Raw genomic sequence first — 18,860 nt, 5'->3', positions numbered from 1 at the left:
AAAGACATGAAGATCAACTCTGCAGAGAAACGTTTTGAACATATAACCAAACAAGTTCATAAAGAAAACAAACCCAAAGTTAAATGTAGTGGAAAGATGGAGATTTTGGCCAATCAGGCTGTTCTCTGAGCTGTCACTTAAGTAAAAAATCTGATGTGTGTGGGGGGGATGGTTGTTAAAACATAAAAAAATGACTTTCAGTTGACTCAGTTGTTTCTGGCAGGGTATCAGTTAGGGTTAGGGATGCTTAATTGACACTGCACTAATGGTGACCACAATCTGGGATGTCATTAAGAAATGGTTGAAATCTTTAAAAGATGATAATTCCAACAACACATACTCCTGTGAGAACGCAGGGTTAAGCCATGCTTTGCTGGTTCTGAAGTCACTCAGCCACATCAAGTTTTCAAGGCTGTGGATGCTGTAAAATTGGGCTTAAGTGCCTCTGTAATGTTGCTTGAAAAAACTACATCTGTACCACAGCGTTGGAAACTGGAATGTTGGTCCCCAGTTTCAAACAAAGAGTGGCTGAGTAGGCTCTGGCCCAGAACGGAAGTGGGTTTAGACGATGGATGGATAGAATTTGTCGTCTGCTCTTACTTGATGCCATAATGTCTTTGGGTTCATCAAGTATTGACCACCAGCTGTTCTCAGGGCAGTTTGCTACTGGGTGTGGGGAAACATGGATGGAAACAGCAGCAGCTTAAAGTCATGGTTGCTAACTAAATAATAGAACACGGTGACATTAAGGTAAATCGGGGACTAACACCTTATGGTCAACAGTAACAATTGTATGGGGTGGATTTGTTGACCATAGAGTATACCCAAGTCTAATTGATGCTGAGCTTTACATAAAAAAATAGATACAAAATTAAGTGAAAAGAGACTCATTTCCTTTCAAAAAATAGTTTTGCCTTAGAATTTAAAAAAGAGAACAGCAGCTGTGAGTTGACAGGTTTACATCTTAATAGCTGTTGCCTATGGTAAAGATTGTATGTAAATTTGCACAAGTGTGTTGTAATTGATGAAGAAAGTGTTATTGAAATTTATATATATATATATATATATATATATATATATATATATATATATATATATATATATATATATATATATATATATGAATGACTATATAAAAAAGGAAAATCATGGTTTATAGATTAAACATGTCAGATTTGAAAGGGAACTTTTGAGGAATGTAAAACTATGACATTTATGTGAGACAGATAAAGTGCTTTTGATGGTGGGTGTAAAATTCTTACATCATCACACAATCCAGCTTAACAGGTGTGAAATGTGCCATGCATGTCCTTGTCGATAATTTGCTATAAATGACTTATGGAGGCAGCATCATAATTACAGTTTGAAACACATGCAGTTTTAACATCTCAAGGCCTCTATCATGTACACATTTTTTAATTTTCACAAACCTTATTTTAAAAATAGTCTTCAAATGTTTAAAGTACAGCTCTTCTGAAAGACAATGTCAAACACAATCATGATGGATAACTAAAAGAGACATTTTCTTTTTCTACTTTGGATGAACAATCTTGCAACCTTATTATAATCTCCTTTACGGGTGTAAAAAGTTGTCAAAAGATTGTAAAACGAAAAAACAAACAACGTCATCACCTCATTTTTTTTCTTCTTCTGTTTTTAAGGGAAATGAGTCTCTTTTCACTTTAAAAATGTTTTTTAATGTAAAACTCAACATCCATTTGATTTGGGTATACTCTGTGGTCAACCATGGTGGATTTGCAGTGGATACTATCTTGGTTACCATAGTATTCCACACTATGGTAACTTTCTGTAGCCAAATTCTGTTTTGCTATTTTTTTTTCTTTTTTTTTGTTTTGTTTATTTCAGCAATTGATAAGTTTATTTTATGTTGATTTAAAACTCAAAAGTCAAATCAATTCCCTAAATGTCTGCTTTTTTATACAATTTAAATAAATCGTATTTACTAAAACCCTTCTGAAAAAACACTCATAACTTTAATCTTATTCATTAATGACCAAAATACTTTGGTGCTACATTTAAACTTAATACTAAACACCTCATAGACTCAATACATTTTTTTTCCTATATAAAAATATTGGCTTTAGTGCAGCGGTAGGGTGGTCGACCTCTCATTTGAAATTTGTTCGATTCCTGCCTCCCTCACCCATCTGTCCAAATCTCCTTGGGCAAGACACTGAACCTCACCTTGCCTCTAGTGGAAGGTTGACAGCGGAGCCGCTGTCGCTGTGTGAATGTGTGTGTGAATGGGACTGTGGAGGTAAAGCGCTTTGGGCCTTCGAGGAAGGTAGAAAAGTGCTTTAAAAGTATACGCCATTTACTCTTTACCATTTTCTAACTTCATTAGGTGAGTTTTTTCAGCCCATTTCCTGCATCTTAATTATTTTGTTATTTTAAGAAAAATGTATTTTTTGGTGCCTTTGAAACCACGCCTTTGAAAGCCCCCCCCCCCCCCCCCCCCCCCCCCCAAAAAAAAAAACGTCCTTAATATCCATAATACTAGAAGTATGAAATATTCCCAACGCTTGTAAAACTGCTGTTCGGTATGTACCATTGTGTGCTGCAGCTCATTACTCTGGCCAGTAATCACACTCTTTACTTTGACTGTGTGGTATAAAAAGCTCAATATGACTGGCAGCTAAAAAGCTGCAGCATACTTGCTCCTTCATCTATCATGCTTTTTCCCTCTGTAGAATTTGAAGGTATTTACCATCTTTGAGTTCAGCGCTCCTCGACATGTCATGGAAAAGCAGGAAAGACTGACTACCGGAACCTCAAATAAACACAGAGCCCAGGAGATTTAGACAACACTAGTTTCTGCTACCCAAGTGACCTTGTAATCTGTGACATAAAAGCCTTGGTACTGGGAACCAAAGTGAATTACTGTCAGATACCGTTTTGTGTAATAATGCATGAATGTCTTTGGGGTATGAGCAGTCTAACAAATCGCAAAAGGCTTTTGACTGAAAAAAACGAAACCATTTCCAATAAGTTTAATGGCAGATGAAAGCTTTGGACTTTGGTAAATATGATTGATATTATATAACATTGCTGTCAATCTTTACCTTGATGCAGAATGAAAAGTATGTATATTCTCACTATGAGTGCAAAGACGAGTCTTAATATTAAGCTGTGGTATAATAATTGTTGAATATTGAAAAATCTGACTGTTTATAATCAGATTAAATTGAAATATTATTGAAAACTACAACAGCCATGCTGTGTTGCAGAAAATACGACATCCTACCAAAACAGCTTTTGTTTTACAGTATTGTAGCAAGTCCCATAGATGGTTCAGCGCTACAGTGTGTGTGCTGAAAGACAACTTCTCATGTCTACATCACGGTATAGAGGCTGCAGGAAAATGTCGTGCTCTTCCGTGAATGTATTAATCTCACAACACTGTGTGGTGAGAAAAGAAAATTAGAATTAGGACAAGATCTAACCAACTGGACCTTTTTATACTTGTTTTATTCAGGTGGCCAACTTGGCTTGCTCCATCTCCAACAATGAAGAGGGAGTGAAGTTGGTACGAATGGCAGCCACCCAAATTGACAGCTTATGTCCACAGGTAAGTATTTTAAAAAAAAAAAGTTTTCTGACAAATTTAAAAAAAAAGTACATGCAATTTTTAGTCTGCACATTTTGTCAATTATGGGCCTTTCTAAAGTGAGCTCAAGGGAATATCTGTGGAGGTTTTCTCCCACTTCCTATTTTTTTTTTGATGCATTAAAATGGTTGCCAAAGAATGATAGTTGGCAGAATCACAGGACAGGCAATAAATGATGTGTAGGAGGGACTTCTAGCACCATTTCTCAGTGCAGGGGAGGGAGGATGTTAAAATCGATCCATTATTTTCAAGGTTAAGGGTAGGCCTATTTCACATGGGACACAACAGACACAACACAGAAACAACAAAAGAAAAAAGGAGACAAAAGCCGGACTCCTGATTCTGGTTCTAGCCTTCCCTCTTCACTGTGCGTCTCCTAAAACCCAGTAACTTGGAAAACTAGGCAAAGAATTGTCTCCTGATACCTCTTGGCAATACTAAACACAGACAAATTAGGAAACAAAATAGACAGTCTTTGTGACTGGAGAAAGAGAAACAAGAAAGGATGTGGAACAAAGAAAGTCATTTCCATCTGTTCTGCATTCATTTTGTACGAGCTCCACCTTTTTGTTTACCACGGAAAACACACATCTAGACTCACACAAGTTCAGCAACTGTCATGCCATGCCCCCTTCACCACTTCAGAGTAAATTAGCTTTAAACCCTCTTTGAGAGCAAAATGAAACGCAAATAAAAATGGTGAGGAAAATAAATTAGTTACCATGGTGACATTTTTGTTTAATGATAAAAGGTTATTATTAAAACAAAATGTTGCTTTTTATTCTTACAAGCTAAATTACAAAATCCAAGAATATCACTGGTCATTTTCACTATTTCTGAATCAACATTAAAATGAAGCCTGAATCATTTTTGATTTATTCAAATAAAGATTGATATAAAACTGATGTATGAAGAATGAATAACTATTTAAATGAAATAAAAACACAGCAAAATAACCAAACAGGAAATCTGAAGGACCTTGTTCTTTAGCATGTGGCGTTGACATATTTACAGGTCATGCTTACATATACCTCTGGTGTATAAGACAGCCACCGTCTGTTTTAACAGCAATAATGACTAAATACACTCTGCAGTATTGATTTTAATACTCCATACATGTAATAATGCTGTTTTCACATGCCTTGCACCAAAATCTACTGGGAGGACTGTGAGATTTGAGCAGACAGTTTTAAAGCTGTTACTGTGGTTGTGACTTTGTTCGCCAACCGCCATTGATACACACTTACTGCCATATTGCCCCCCCCCCCCCCCCCCCCCAACCACTACCACCATCACCTCCCCCTTACCAGGTTATCAATGCTGCCCTCACTCTGGCTGCCCGCCCCCAAAGCAAGGTTGCCCAGGATAACATGGATGTTTTCAAGGATCAGTGGGAGAAGCAAGTGCGCATTCTGACCGAAGCTGTGGACGACATCACATCTGTGGATGACTTTCTTTCTGTATCAGGTATGCAGCAGCACAGGTCCGTCCACGGCACCGAAAGAGGCTCTGACAAAATGAGCTCCACCGCCCAGAGGGGAGCATCCAGGCAGAGTATTTCTCCTGTTATTGGCCAGATACCAAATAAAATATGACAAAGTTTAGAAACAAAACAAGACAACAGATTGCACTCCAGGAAAAAGAAAAAAAACAAAAAACAATAGGAAAAGAAAAAGAGACAACTGATAAAAAAAAACAAATTATTTCAATTGTTTGATTTGCAGTGTCTTATGTTTTGTTTTGTCCACTTGTATTTTGTTCATGAAAAAGTAGAATTATTTGGAAATTGTAATATATTTTTTGGCCATCTTTTTGTCTTCCAAAATACAAACGTGATTGTATTAATAAAGGAAACGAATTGAAAGAGTAACAGAACAGCACATTTAGAACCCCCTGCTTTAAGGACAAACATGAATAATTTATTGTGATCCCTGTAAACCCACGGTGTTAAAGATGGGACCAATTTAACTTTGCAAAGAGGCATTTGTTTTCCAAAAGCCTGAATGTTGAACACTAAATGTGTCTTCCAAGTAAAACAATGTATTTTCCCCATTCTTTGTAAATATCACTTGTCTTCTTTTTCTTCCTATTTTTTTTTTTTATCTTTTCAGAGAACCATATTCTTGAGGATGTCAACAAATGCGTAATTGCTCTACAAGAGGGGGATGTGGACACTCTTGACCGGACTGCCGGAGCCATCCGGGGTCGAGCTGCTCGTGTGGTTCACATCATTAATGCTGAGATGGAAAATTATGAACCAGGGGTCTACACCGAACGCGTGTTGGAGTCCATCAAGCTCCTGTCGGAAACTGGTCAGTACACTTCACACAGAGCTGGGGTGGCAGAAGACTTTCTTTATGCTGCTAAACATTTCGCTGTATGCCGAGGTAAAGGGCAGGATGTACTGGTACACTGAATTGGCTTTGGTACGGGAAAACACATTTCCTAGTCACTTCTAAAGTGGAGACAGTATACATTTTAACTTGTCACTTACGTCTTTATAATCTCTACACTGAAAAAAAAAACGGAATTTAAAAAAACTGCTATCATTTGAATAAGTTACTGATGTTCCTTTGCCATTTAATATGATTTCCTTAACGACACTGGTAACAGCATCATCAATCCACCTGTTCCCATAACAACTGCTACAAATACATTACTTTATCTCCAAATATGCCTTTGCATGTTATCATTAAGAAAATGTTTGTATTGTCTGAAGTCTTGCACTCTTGCTTACTAATGCTTCAGGATGAAGGGTTAAATGTTAAAGGAATGTTATATTATTTTACAGACTGTAATGGATTATTAAAGTCTCAATTAGTGATGAAAAAAATGTAAAATTACACTTTAATCTCTTAGATTTCCCCCAAATTGTTTAATTCCCTTGCTTTTTGTTTTTCGCATGCTAGTGATACTCACATAAATACTCCACATCAACCTGTACAGCTACAATTGACAAGAGCGAATGTTCAGCTTTTTTTTTCTTAATAATCCTACTCCTTAAGTTGATCTTAATTGAGTTGTACTTTTTAGTTTTGGATCATTCTCCTAGAGAATATACTAATTCAATTCAAGCTTCAAATCCTAGATGGATTAAATTTTTTCTATGAATACCAATAATCAGAATTCTATGGTCAACTTAATGATTGCAAGGTCTCACAAGGTCAAGCCTGCCAATTTCATCTCTCCACTAATACAGTCTTTGACAGATCATAAAGGTCGATGAGGAGAGTCTTTCTTTTTTTTCCATCTCTCCTTCATTATCTTCAGCTTGTTTGGAGTTCAGGTCACTTAGGCTGCAATCTGAGGAAGGATGCCTGGACCTCCCTCTTTTCCAGCTTTTCTGGAAAGACTGCAAGTCATGCCAGCCAAAAAAGAAAAAAAGTCTTGGCTGGCATGTTACAGGTCTGTTGTGGGGCTTCCTCTTTGTTGGACATACCCATAACACCTCACTGAAAAGGTGTCCAGATGGCTGAGCTTAGCACCCTATGTCCAAGGGAAACCCCATCCACCACTCAAAAGAGGCCCCTTTCTGCCACCTGTAGTCGTGATCTTAACTGCATGTTCACAATGCACATGACATGATCAATTCAGATGCAACATCGAACTGTTGATCAGTTTTAGTTTCAACACTCCTTAGTATAGAGTAGATACTAAAGCTCTGCCACATGAGGAAGATTCCGATTCATTTTCTATGCATTTCAAGTTTTTCCAAGTGAGAACCAACATTTGAAGGTGCCGATTTGTGTCCCAGCCCCTTCAAAAGCAGCTCTAAGCCAGAGCAAGAGAATATGGCCTTAGAAGCCCCTAGCGACCACGTTACCTGCAAATAGTTAAGATTAGATTCTAAGAGTTCTAAGGCAAAGCACCCTTACCTGAGGATCCTAGTAGGTGTAAAGATCTTATCCAGTATTAGCCAAGACAAAACCATTGGGTTTTGTTTTTTTGAATCAGAGCTTTGACTGTTGACCATATTCTCTAGTCTGGTATTGTGGCATATAAACAAGGTGACCGATGAGTGTGATTCCCCCGTAATTTGGACACATTCTGTTTTTTTTCAAGCCATCTCTTGTCCAGTGAGGAAAAGCTCTTGTCTTGGCTCTAAGCAAAGGGGCTGCAAGTGGTTGCACAACTATGTCACCTCTCAGTCTGGACAACTCCACAAAAAAGCAAAGTCTATCCCCTCTATAGAAGATTAGTCAATTTAGATGTCACTACTTTAGATTGTTCGCTTCCAAATTTGTAAAGCCGTCTGGTATGCAGTGTTCTTTTTAGGAGGAAAGTTCTCCTACTTGACAGCTTTTCCCTTCAGTGTCATCTCTTTTTTATTCCATTTCCAAACTGAAGTGATGTAGGAAATAATAAAATCCAAAATAAAATCTAAACAATCAGTAACAGCTTTTTTCAGAAGGGTTCTGAAAGTATAACATTTTGTGAGATATTAGAGTGTAGAGTGTTACATCACAAACCACTGCCCATTTTTCCACATTTACAACCTAACCTAGTATTGTCTATGAAGACTCTCATTCATCCAGGTTGGTTCCATTGTAGTAGGTTTAGGGGATGTCATCTGGATTTACTAGGTATATTTTTGAATTACAAAATTTGACCTTGAAGTGAAACTGTAAGGAGTCAGTATTCTTCTCCATTACTTTATTCTATGATAAATTCTGAAAGAGTGCACTATTGCTCTCCTCTATTATCTAAATATTTCTTCAAAAGTCAACAAATAAAAGGTCTCTTGTGTGTAGTTCTTTTTTTTCACCTTTTTTTCTTGGAAACATTTCGTCTTGAGACAATTTAGTTAATTCCGTAACAGTATGCCCAAACATGACCTTTAGAAATGCACCAACACCTAGACTGAACAAAACAAAAACACAGGATGAAAGGAGGTAAGTAATGTTTCTTGCCTTTTCTAAAAAATAAAATCTAACCACACTCCCATTCTTCAAATGTGTGTTAAAAAGCAGTAAAATATCTTCTTAGAAGTTGTTGTAATTTAGCCTCCTTCCTCTTTCTACTGGCTTTTTTTCTCACTTGCCCGTCTTTTCCGCCCCAGTTTCTGCCTCTCCCATTAGAGCCTATTTAGCGAGGCGGTATATCTGTTGTTTCGCTCATTTCTTTCATCTGCCAGGATAATTGAGAGACACAATCAGCTCCCTCCCTGTTAGCTGATAAGTCTCAAACATCATTAGGTGAGTCACATGTCCTCACAAAGCCATCTGTTCTAGTCCCTCCTCTGGCATTCAACTCCATCATTATGGACAAGAGTCAGTGCTATTTATATGATGTCTTAAGCACATTGTGTTCTCTTGTTGCATAATTCATTTTAACTGATTAGTGTAATTTATTACTAAACACATCTGCTTTTTGGGGGGGTCTAAAATAAACGTTATAGTTTTAGTAAGGGGTATTAGTAGGAAACTTTGCAGACCTTACACATGGCACAAATGTCTGTTTGAGTAAGACCTTTTATTCTGACAGTTTTTTAAACAATTCATGGACTTTCCCACATTTCTCTTTATGTGTTGTGAACAGCAATATCATAAAAATAAGCCACATACAACTTGCATTAATAATTTATGAAATATAATTATTTCATTTCCAACTATATTCCTCTTCTCAAACTTCATACAGCTACATATATTATATTTATCTTTATTTATGCAAAGTTTCTAAAAAGCAGCACAATCCACTTGCGTTGGTGGGAAAAACAAGAAAGAGCTCTTTTTATGCATTTTCTTTTTCAAAGTATCTGCATTAAAATGCATCAAAAGGTCTTACCATTAAAAGCCCCAGGTAGTATTGGAGTATTTGCATAATTATTCTGTGCAGTGCTTTTTAAATTTAGAGCAAAACATTTGTAATTGTAACAGCAGTTTTAGTTGTCTGGCCATTTACAAAACAAAACAAAAAAGATCTGCAAGGTAGTAAATCTTCAGCAAATTAAATGGATGAAATAAGTCATTTAAGTTATTTTTCTTTCAATAACTTAAATTTAAAGGGTAGTTTTTCTCAGATATGATGGCCTTGTAGCCTTTTTGCTTGTTGCATAACAATCAGCCAATTCTGTTTGTTTAAATACAAAATCTAAATAACTTAAATAACTGTTGCCATTATTTCCAAGTGTACACACAGCCGTGAAGATTTAAACCGTCCATCTCGAATTCTGAACAATTTTCTTTGAGAAAGAAATAATAGTTGAAAACAGTGATAGTTTTCCCTTTTCAAGGCGCTGTTGATCAGTTCTGTAAGTCTTTGATGTTTTACATTTCACATTCTCGACTTGTCAAATGTCAGAGTGGATCAGCTTTTGAAAATAACTTAAAGAGGATGGAGTTCACCCCCCTGCCACTGTCATTTCCACATTTTTTTGATGTTCAAAAGAAAAGAGCCGTAGTGGCAGAAAAAAAAGGGGATGGAGAGAATGAAGGAAGTATGGGTTGATTTATGTGCCTTCTTGGAGCCTGAATATACTACATATGCAAAATGACAACTTGTGGAATTTCTTACAACCCAGTTATTGAACATTTCTGGTTGGTAAATAAACAGATTTGCCCCAATAAAACCATTGATTTTCATAAGTGACAAACATTTTTCAAAGCTGTTTTAACATTGTCGCTGTTGGCTAGTGTGATCCTTTGACTTGACTACGCTACCATTTTATGGTTTGCTTCCTAAAGCTTTTGCTGCTGCTTGTGACAGTAAAACAGACAGCGAGTCCTCCAACCCAGAAGCAGTAAAATATCCAAGGTTATCTGTCAGATTTTGTGGGTTTGAGATCTTTGTTTGGATCACTTTAACTCTTGTGTGTTAATCTTTAGCCATTGGGGTTTTCTTGCAATTAAAAAACTAAATTGTCCACCTTTCGGCTTATTCCTTCAGGGGTTGCCACAGCCTAATCCCACTGGTGGTTTTGGAAGCCCTTCCTGACACAACCCTGTATTTTATCCGGGCTTGGGACTGGCACAGGGAGTCCTATACGTAGGCCCTGTTGTGGCCATATAGTTAGACCGTAGCATAAAGGATCTTCCCCAAGGACCCACACTGGATGAAGCTCATCGCTCCCACGAGCAAACAAACCCTGCTTTCCTGTGCCTCAGTCCCGCACTCAACCAACCGAGCTATCCAGTTGCCCAATTAAAAAAATGAGTTAGAAGCATTCAAAGCTTTTTTGTCTGCAGCCAATCTAAAAGATCAGAACTTAGAGGAAAGAGGGCTAATGCAGGAAACAGACTAAATGTCTGGTTTCTTTACACCTTTAAGATTCTGATAGAAATGTCAAGGCAAGGAATCAGCAGCAGTCTTTCATTGGGTCCATATATTTATTAGATGGAGATCTGTAGTGTTTCATCTTCCTGTTTGTCTCTTAGTGCTGTCTGGGGTTTTTAGGGGCTACCGCGCACATCTGATCTAGACCATAAAGCATTTATCGATCCGTGTGAACTTCTGCCGCCCTCTTCTCCCAGTCCTCTCAGACCTGATATCTATGGATCCAAGCTCGGTCAAGGAGAAATCTATGGCTAGGGGGAAGATGATTAAGTATAGCTCAAAGAAAAGGCATATACGACCACGCACTTTTTTGAGGATACTGAATACAATTAACCAGATTCCAACTCTCTGCCCTTTAAAAAAAAAAAAAAAAAATCCATCAAAGTCTCTAGGGGGTTTCACTAAGCAATGCGAGGAAAAGCTTTATTGGAATTCATTGATGTGGTTCCCTTTATTCTCTGTTTCAGTGGTATGCTCGTGTTAAACATTTAAGTTTTGTCAGAGCGCTCTGAGACAGCTGCATTTCCTCTTATTTCTCTCAGTCCACGTTTGGGCCTACAGCGACTTACAACAATCGCCACCATTCGTCAGTTTTCCTGACAGATGCTCCACCAGCACCACTTTCACTAAAACCACAGTAATTGCCCTTTGACCTTGTCTCAATTTGCCAATCCCTCTTCTGACTGTGGATGGTTAGCAGGATTATGGCCAGTTTGAATGCTTTTCTATGGATTCCTGAGAGACAGTCCACACATTCGTGTGGAATCGAAGCTTGTCCTTCAAAAGAAAAAAAAAATCGATAGGCTACTGGTAAAGTGGTTCTGACTCTCCTTCTTTTATCTCTGATGAAATTTTCTTTCTGTACTAACTCTGTGTTTGCTCAACATGTCTCTCGTAAGGAATGGCAAATGTTTTGGTTTTCTTTAATGTAGTCTCATGCAGAAAAGGGTAGATTTAAAAAAGAAAAAAATATATATTGTGGTGCCATAGTAGTTGCTGCATTTTGATGCATGGTGGCAGAGAAAGCAGGATATAGCAAGGGTTTTACAGAGTAATACATGCTCACACAACCTACAACCTGCCATGCCTCTAAATCAATGGATCAAGTTCACTAAAAAGAAATGCAGCTTGGACTTAGGAGACAGAAATAAAGAAAGACACTTCATAGCCGGTTTTCGAAGTAATATTTCCAGAAAAAATATATTCTATTCAAACATCTTTGTATTAAAATTCTGATGTGGACCCCCCCCCCCAGGTACCATTTGTAGCCACAAATTTAAAGAAAGACTTTAATACTTAACAGGTAAAAAGGGAAAAGGGATCTTTACTCTGTTAATATTTCATATATTCAGCTGTATCCCTACAAGGCATTCTCTGTTGGCCCAAACTTATTTAGAAAAAGTACATTTAAATCTCTTTTTAAAATTATAAAATAAAAGAAAGTGCTTACATGATTAAACAAGAGCTCATGGTAGTGGAAAAAAACCTTAAGCTTGATTTAATTTTACCAAAGCAAAAATGTAGGCAGTAGTAAGGCACAACTGTATGTTCTATCAGGTTTTTTTCGGGACTATCCCTGTGTCCAATGCTTTTGTTCAGCATTCTTGCCATTAAATCGCATGCAAAAAACAAACAGACACAGCTGTTAGCATTACCCTTGGATCTCAACAGGAAATGTCTTGCTGATGGAAGTGAAACGCACAGATAAACGGTACAGCAGAACCTGAGGTGTTACTTAGGATAGATAAAAGATCAAATAAGAACCTGTGGCGAAAGTCTTTGTTGGATAGCACAAAAACTGCGACTTTTATTTTGAATATTGTTTTAACCCCTGCTCACTGCAAAGCAAGCAGCGGAAGGGGTGCATTAAGGGAGTTTATATTTTGTTCTGTTCCTCTTTGAGTGTTTTTTTTTTACTTTTAGTTGTTTTTGTCAGTAGATTTTATTTCTTTTTTTTGTGCAGTGTTTAATCTTTAACTAGTGTTGTTGCTCCACAAGTGAGGACTTTGTGTACCCAACTCATTTTGGTATTGCTTCGTCAAGGTGTTGGCTATGCAAATGTCATTTGAGTCCACATCGTTAAAATGTACGTTTAGACTATGTTCAACTGGGATATTGTATTGATCCTTGAGGCTTTCTGAAATACTTGCAGTAGTGTAAGGTGTATTGTTATACATACAATGAAGACTAATGCTACTGACGACCCAGGCACTGGATTGCACAGCCCGCCACTGATATTGCTAATACGTGCTAAGAAACACAAAGCTGAATGAGTCACTTTCAAATCTGCGTCCATTGTTACAATAATGGGAAAAGAGGTTTTTGCCAGCAGAGGCAGATGGCAAACTCGAAGCTTGAAAGGAGAAGAGGTAAGCTCTCTTAATCAGTGCGTAAATAGAGGCAGGAGTTAGGAGAGAGGACTGATGCGGAAATTGCAGAGAAGCAGTGCATTAGGAGACTGCCGGAGAACATTTTAACCAAGAACTCAGTGGAAGGAAGAAATTGGAGCAGGAGGCAAACTAATTGAAGAAGTTATTTTTTCTTTTTCAGGTTTATCTCACAACATTGTAGATTTTTTACGTTTTTCAACATACGCTCATTTGCGATCCTGGAGTAAAAAGTACAATACATCTTTTTTGGATTCATGGATCTGCGCTGTTTCCTTCTTTCTTAGTTTTGTGGAAAAGGGTCAAATTCCACCCTGAAAAATCTGCCTGAAGTCTCAGATGGTTTGCTGATCCAAAGCCAGTTTCAATTTTTAAATAAACAGGCATTCTACTCGGGGTGTGTCAAATAATCGGCTTAATCGATGAATTGATTAATATTTCTGCAATGCAACCATATCGATCTGTCAGAGAGAAGTTGTTCATCAAATTGACCTATACCATTATGTAATTGTTTCAAAATGAAATAAATCCATTATATCGATATTGGAAAATTCCATTTTGATTGAGGCACAGTTGCTTTATTTTACTATAACGAAAAAAACGACCAAGTACCATCACAGCCAACAATATACATGTGATGCGAGTAAAATGATCAAGCATCATTCTAGTCCAATGTGTGGGAACACTTGGTAATATGCTCTAATAATGTTCCATTTGATTAGTCTTTGGTTAAAAAAAAGCAACTTAAGGAAACTATAATGTGAATGGAATCGACATAATCTACACTTAATTATCTTGCTTTACAAGTAAGATGTAAAACTTCACCTGTTCACTCCTCAGTACCCAGGTATTTATCCCTGAGTCACATTCATTGAAGATTTGGTTAAAGGTGTCCTGGATCGATTTTAGGTCAGTGAATCAAATCGAATATCGACTTTGAATTGTATCGACAACCACAAGTTACTGAGAGAATGCAGTTTAAATGTATTTCTTTCTGTGTTAGATGTTTGCGTAGTATCATGACACAAATGTGTTTTGGCAAAGATGCAGTATGGTTAAAGTTAATGGCTGTAAAACTTTTTATTAGGACCAGGTAATTAGCAATTCTACTTGTTGTTAGCCCTGTAGCCCTGCTTGTTCCAACAAATTATATGTAAAAGACACTTCCTCCATCTTTCCTTATGCTCTAAATCACACCACAGGAGGATTTTTTCAAGTACATGTGAGAACTTATTCATTTTATAAAGGCTCAAAAACATGTCTAAACTTATTGCTTTGTTTTCCCCCTCCTCTCTAGGTCAGAATAATCATGCTTTCAAATGAAAAAAAATCAAGCTGCATGAATCCTATAGTCATGGTGAATCATGAATTTCTGCTTTCACATGGCTTTGTCATTTCCTGTGACGCATGGTGACAGCAGCTCACTAACAGACGTTTTCACAGGAAATTACTTTGCAGATGCAACACAGCCAAGTAAAAAAAGCACAATGTGGTTGAAAGTGTAATACAGAGACACCCAAAGAATGAAATGGGAAATATCCTGCCGTGATTTTCTAAAGTTAAAAACGAAAAATAGGTCAGGGCTCCCTAAATTTGAAAATGTGGGTTTGGTAATGCAGTCTTTCTGCCTTTTAGTTGCTGTATGGAATTAATGAACTGAGGGAGAAGCTTGTTGTCCACAGATGTGTCTCCTTGAGCAAAAGAAAAAGCGTCTGTGGACAACAAATACGAAGAAAATCCATTAGGGGTATTTATAGCTCATTGTAGATGCTGCCTTACTGATGTTTCTGCTCCAAACACATCACATCTCCTATGCCATCATAAGCACATCCACTGGCAAAGGCGTGATTAATTAAACAGTAAATTCTTGTATTTCTCATGTATTTGCTTCTGAAATTTTGTTTTGCTGATTATAAAATGATGACAAGGACTCTGAGATAAGTACAGTGTGCAAATTGTTTCCCTCTAAGAGTTTTTTCATGAAAAGTCACTCTGCATGAAACGCCTACCTGGATACGCCACACGGATGTGCACGGAAAATTTCACGGTCACTAAATCCTTAACTTGTTAGAGTTTTGCTTGGTATGCCGCCTTAAAAGTAGGACACTTGCAAAAGAAGACAAAAACAATCCATAGAATGCATAAAAAAAAAAGCTTTTAAAATCACATTTAATGCTTTGTCCAGTCAATTAAAGATTCCTTCTAAAAAAAAATGTTAAAAAAAAGCACAGCCCATATATTAGAAAACAGAACCATTTATTTTTCAATAATAATTTTCCACATAGTGAAATTAGCACCATCTTTAGTTTAACGTGGCAGGATTTTGAAGTAAACCATTCATGCAAAGGTTATGTATTTGGATCTGATTTAATGTTGCCTGAGTAATGCAGGTCTGTGCTTTAATGCCACTCAACCATAACTTGCCATGATTTGCTGTGGAAATGAAGTGGTTTGGATAGGAAACTCGAGTGTACGCACATGAAACGGTGCAAGTTGAGCGCAGCGCTCCATGTTAAGCCCGTCACAGGGGTACGCCATCTCTGTACTTTGAGGTTCTGAAACATTCATTGTACTTCCATGACTTCACACTTTAACCATGCTTAAGCCTGGCGGGTGAAAAAAATCCATTCCTACATGGTCACATTTAATTCCCTTCATCATTTTTCATCTGGAATAAGTGAAATTGGTCCTCACCATCAGCAACTTTGCTCATTAAGAGCTTGGAGAACATTTAAATATTTCTATTTAAAACGCCTTCCTAGCAATTCCCAAAAGCCTATTTTACGCTTCTCCAGTAAGTGGATTAAACTGAATTAAAAATGAAAAGAAAAAGGGAGAGGCTTTTTGTAGTGCCATTTTTAAGTCTGCGAATTACAGCTTATGCTTTATGTCAAACAAATAAGTTCACTCAGGATGCACCTGTAGTGCCATTAGGTAATTTTTCAGTTCATTGGGTATGTAAGTTATGGGAAAACAGGTGGATAAATAACCAAGGTTAATGCTGACTTGTTCTGTTGGGTTTCCAATGACCAAACTGTTGTATATCATTTGTTTTGTTCTAATTTTTTCTTAAATGTTTGTCTTTATGTCCAAAAGATTTCCTAAATTAACTCACTGTAATTATATATATATATATATATATATATATATATATATATATATATATATATATATATATATATATATATATATATATATATATATATATATATATATATATATATTTGGAGATCTATTATCAAAAAAGGTTGTCTGTGTCTTCTCATCTCTTTTACCTAACATGTTTTCCTAGAAAGTAGTCATCCATAAAAATGGAATTAAAATTCAATGTACTGCTTATTAAGTCATCTATTTTTTAGTTGTATTGCGGACAATGAAACCAAGACATTTAATTTTTTGTAGTTAGAAAGTAAAAGTTAGCTTTTAAATTAAGTTATTTCTTAATAATAGTAGACTTTTTAGAATAAGGAATACAAAAACATATCCAATTAGGTGTCATTTTGATTTCTTTTTGACAAACATCTTGGCCCAAGAAGACCTAAAGTGTCATTTAGATGTGTAGATGTGTCACTATAAGATTTGACCTGTAAAATTCCCATTCAAGACAAACCCTCGTCTTCTGCAGGAAATCTATTTTTATGTTTAGAAAATGTGGTTTTGTTCTGACCCATTGAAAAATGAATGGAAACCTGACCAAAGGAAGAAAATATATCCCTCAAAAGTCTGAATATTTTTTCTGCATAATAGCACATACATTTTTTTTGATTTTTTTGCTGAAGGTACTGATACAATCCCTTCCTTTTTTCCAAAATGCTCATAACAATCTGGACCGTCTTTTTCATCTTTAGTATTGTGCTGCTTTCCAAAGTCTCAGTTTGCCCCTATGCGCTCGTAGGAGCTATTACCAAGGAGTAGTTCTTGAGCTATTCCCATTTCTAGTTTTACACATAAAAAAATGTAAGTAGTCTTAACGTATAAGCCATTTATAGGTTTGGAAAAGTGATTTTTCACCTCACAATATGTAAATAAAGCAACAGTCTGTTCCAGTAAACTGTTGCTTTTGTCATGATAATCCACCACACGGCGATTGTTGTGACAATAATCATGGAGAAAGGTAGCCTGTTAAATATTGAGGCATTTATTCAATATGCTTGAATATTAAACAGGGTCTATTCATTTGCAGCATAATTCCTTTGAAACACACAAAGAGCAAAAAGCTCGTCTATCAACTATAGCCAATGAAAGCTGAGGACAAAGGGGCCCATTTTTGTGGTCAATGGGGACTTTTCTTTTGTTACAAAGCTTTTTTCTGTTACCACAAAGACGGATAAATCTAGTTTTTGTTCATCCATGTTCAGATTTAACAGCCTTTGGCTGCATGTTAGCACCATGCACACTTACCTACACTTCAGGATTACAAATAGCACCCAAGCAATCTTTGACAATCAAAAAAATATATGCGTGAAATGCCTGTTGTTGTTTCGAAACTAGGTTTGCATTTGGCTGTGCTTGTTTTTAGAAGCCAATCAAGAGAGACTGCAGTGCCTCAAAAGATGAAAACAAGTTGTTTTCATACCGTCAAGCAGAGAAACTGAGCTCTGTGATGCATCATGCAATATTTTCCCTTTCCTAATAGAGGTGTGACGCACTTCCATTATTGAAACGGACTGGTTGCTAACAAGTCATATTAATAGTTGTTTCTTTCCTTTTTTTGTCCTCCTGCTTTCTCCTTTCTCACCTCTTTTCTTCTGCAGTCATGCCCCGATTTGCTGAACAAGTGGAGGTAGCAATCGAAGCGCTGAGTACGAACCCCCCGCAGGCCTTTGAGGAGAATGAGTTCATTGATGCCTCCCGTTTGGTGTATGACGGCGTCCGTGACATCCGGAAAGCTGTCCTCATGATAAGGGTACGTTCTCTAAAGTAAGAGTGGAAAGCGCTCTCTAGAAACCTGTTCTGGTTTACTAGAAAAGAAAAATGTATTTATGTCATCAATCTTCAAGTTACTGTTGGTTCAATAACTGTTGCTAAAAAGTGAGCAGGCTAAAATTGTCATACTTTATTTTGTAGATTGTGCTGCTGGTTGATATTTTGCAGATAATTATTTTTTCATTAACTCTTTTTTATTTATTTTTTGTACTAAAATGTTTATTTTTGTCATGAACATTGAAGACAAAAATACATCTGCCGGCATGATAAAAGAAGCACCATAATGACAAATGAAATCAGTAAAAGGGTCTTGCCGAACTTTGTGGGGCGTGTCATGATAAAAATACTTCACAACAAACCAGATACAGACAGCCAAGCTGCTTCACACACACGCACACACCAATTTTAGAATTTTTAAATGTTTCACGCAAACTATCTTTCCTCTTTTCAACCTATAATTCATTTATTCAAGTTTATGCAGGCTGGAAGCTTTCCCGGTGCAGCTCTGGAAAAAATCTAATTATGGAAAATAATTTGTTGTTGGTAAATAATGTAAAACAGGCAGCTTTGAACTGCCCGGGACCAGCTGGCTTCATAATCCCATCCAAGTTCAATTACTTTTTGAGGAAACAACTTTGGAAGATCTG

At 36.9% G+C, this 18,860-nt stretch overlaps 1 protein-coding gene across 3 annotated transcripts in view; it reads left to right on the top strand.

The window, feature by feature from the left end:
* Positions 1-18,860, top strand: part of LOC144981214 (catenin alpha-2) — a 293,319-nt gene that overhangs the window by 246,856 nt on the left and 27,603 nt on the right. For all 3 annotated transcript variants that reach the window (XR_013658147.1, XM_078952804.1, XM_078952809.1), the window contains exons 10-13: positions 3,497-3,589; positions 4,939-5,095; positions 5,740-5,940; positions 18,042-18,193. Coding sequence is in view for 2 of the 3 variants with exons in the window: in XM_078952804.1 (XP_078808930.1) it covers positions 3,497-3,589; positions 4,939-5,095; positions 5,740-5,940; positions 18,042-18,193 (603 nt within the window). In the remaining variant the exon portion in view is untranslated. The remainder of the gene's footprint in view (positions 1-3,496; positions 3,590-4,938; positions 5,096-5,739; positions 5,941-18,041; positions 18,194-18,860) is intronic.

Source organism: Oryzias latipes, chromosome 1, assembly GCF_053564925.1.
Source record: "Oryzias latipes strain Hd-rR chromosome 1, Olatipes_Hd-rR_3.1".
Taxonomy (NCBI): Eukaryota; Metazoa; Chordata; class Actinopteri; order Beloniformes; family Adrianichthyidae; genus Oryzias; species Oryzias latipes.
This window is presented reverse-complemented; position numbering and strand designations above follow the sequence as displayed.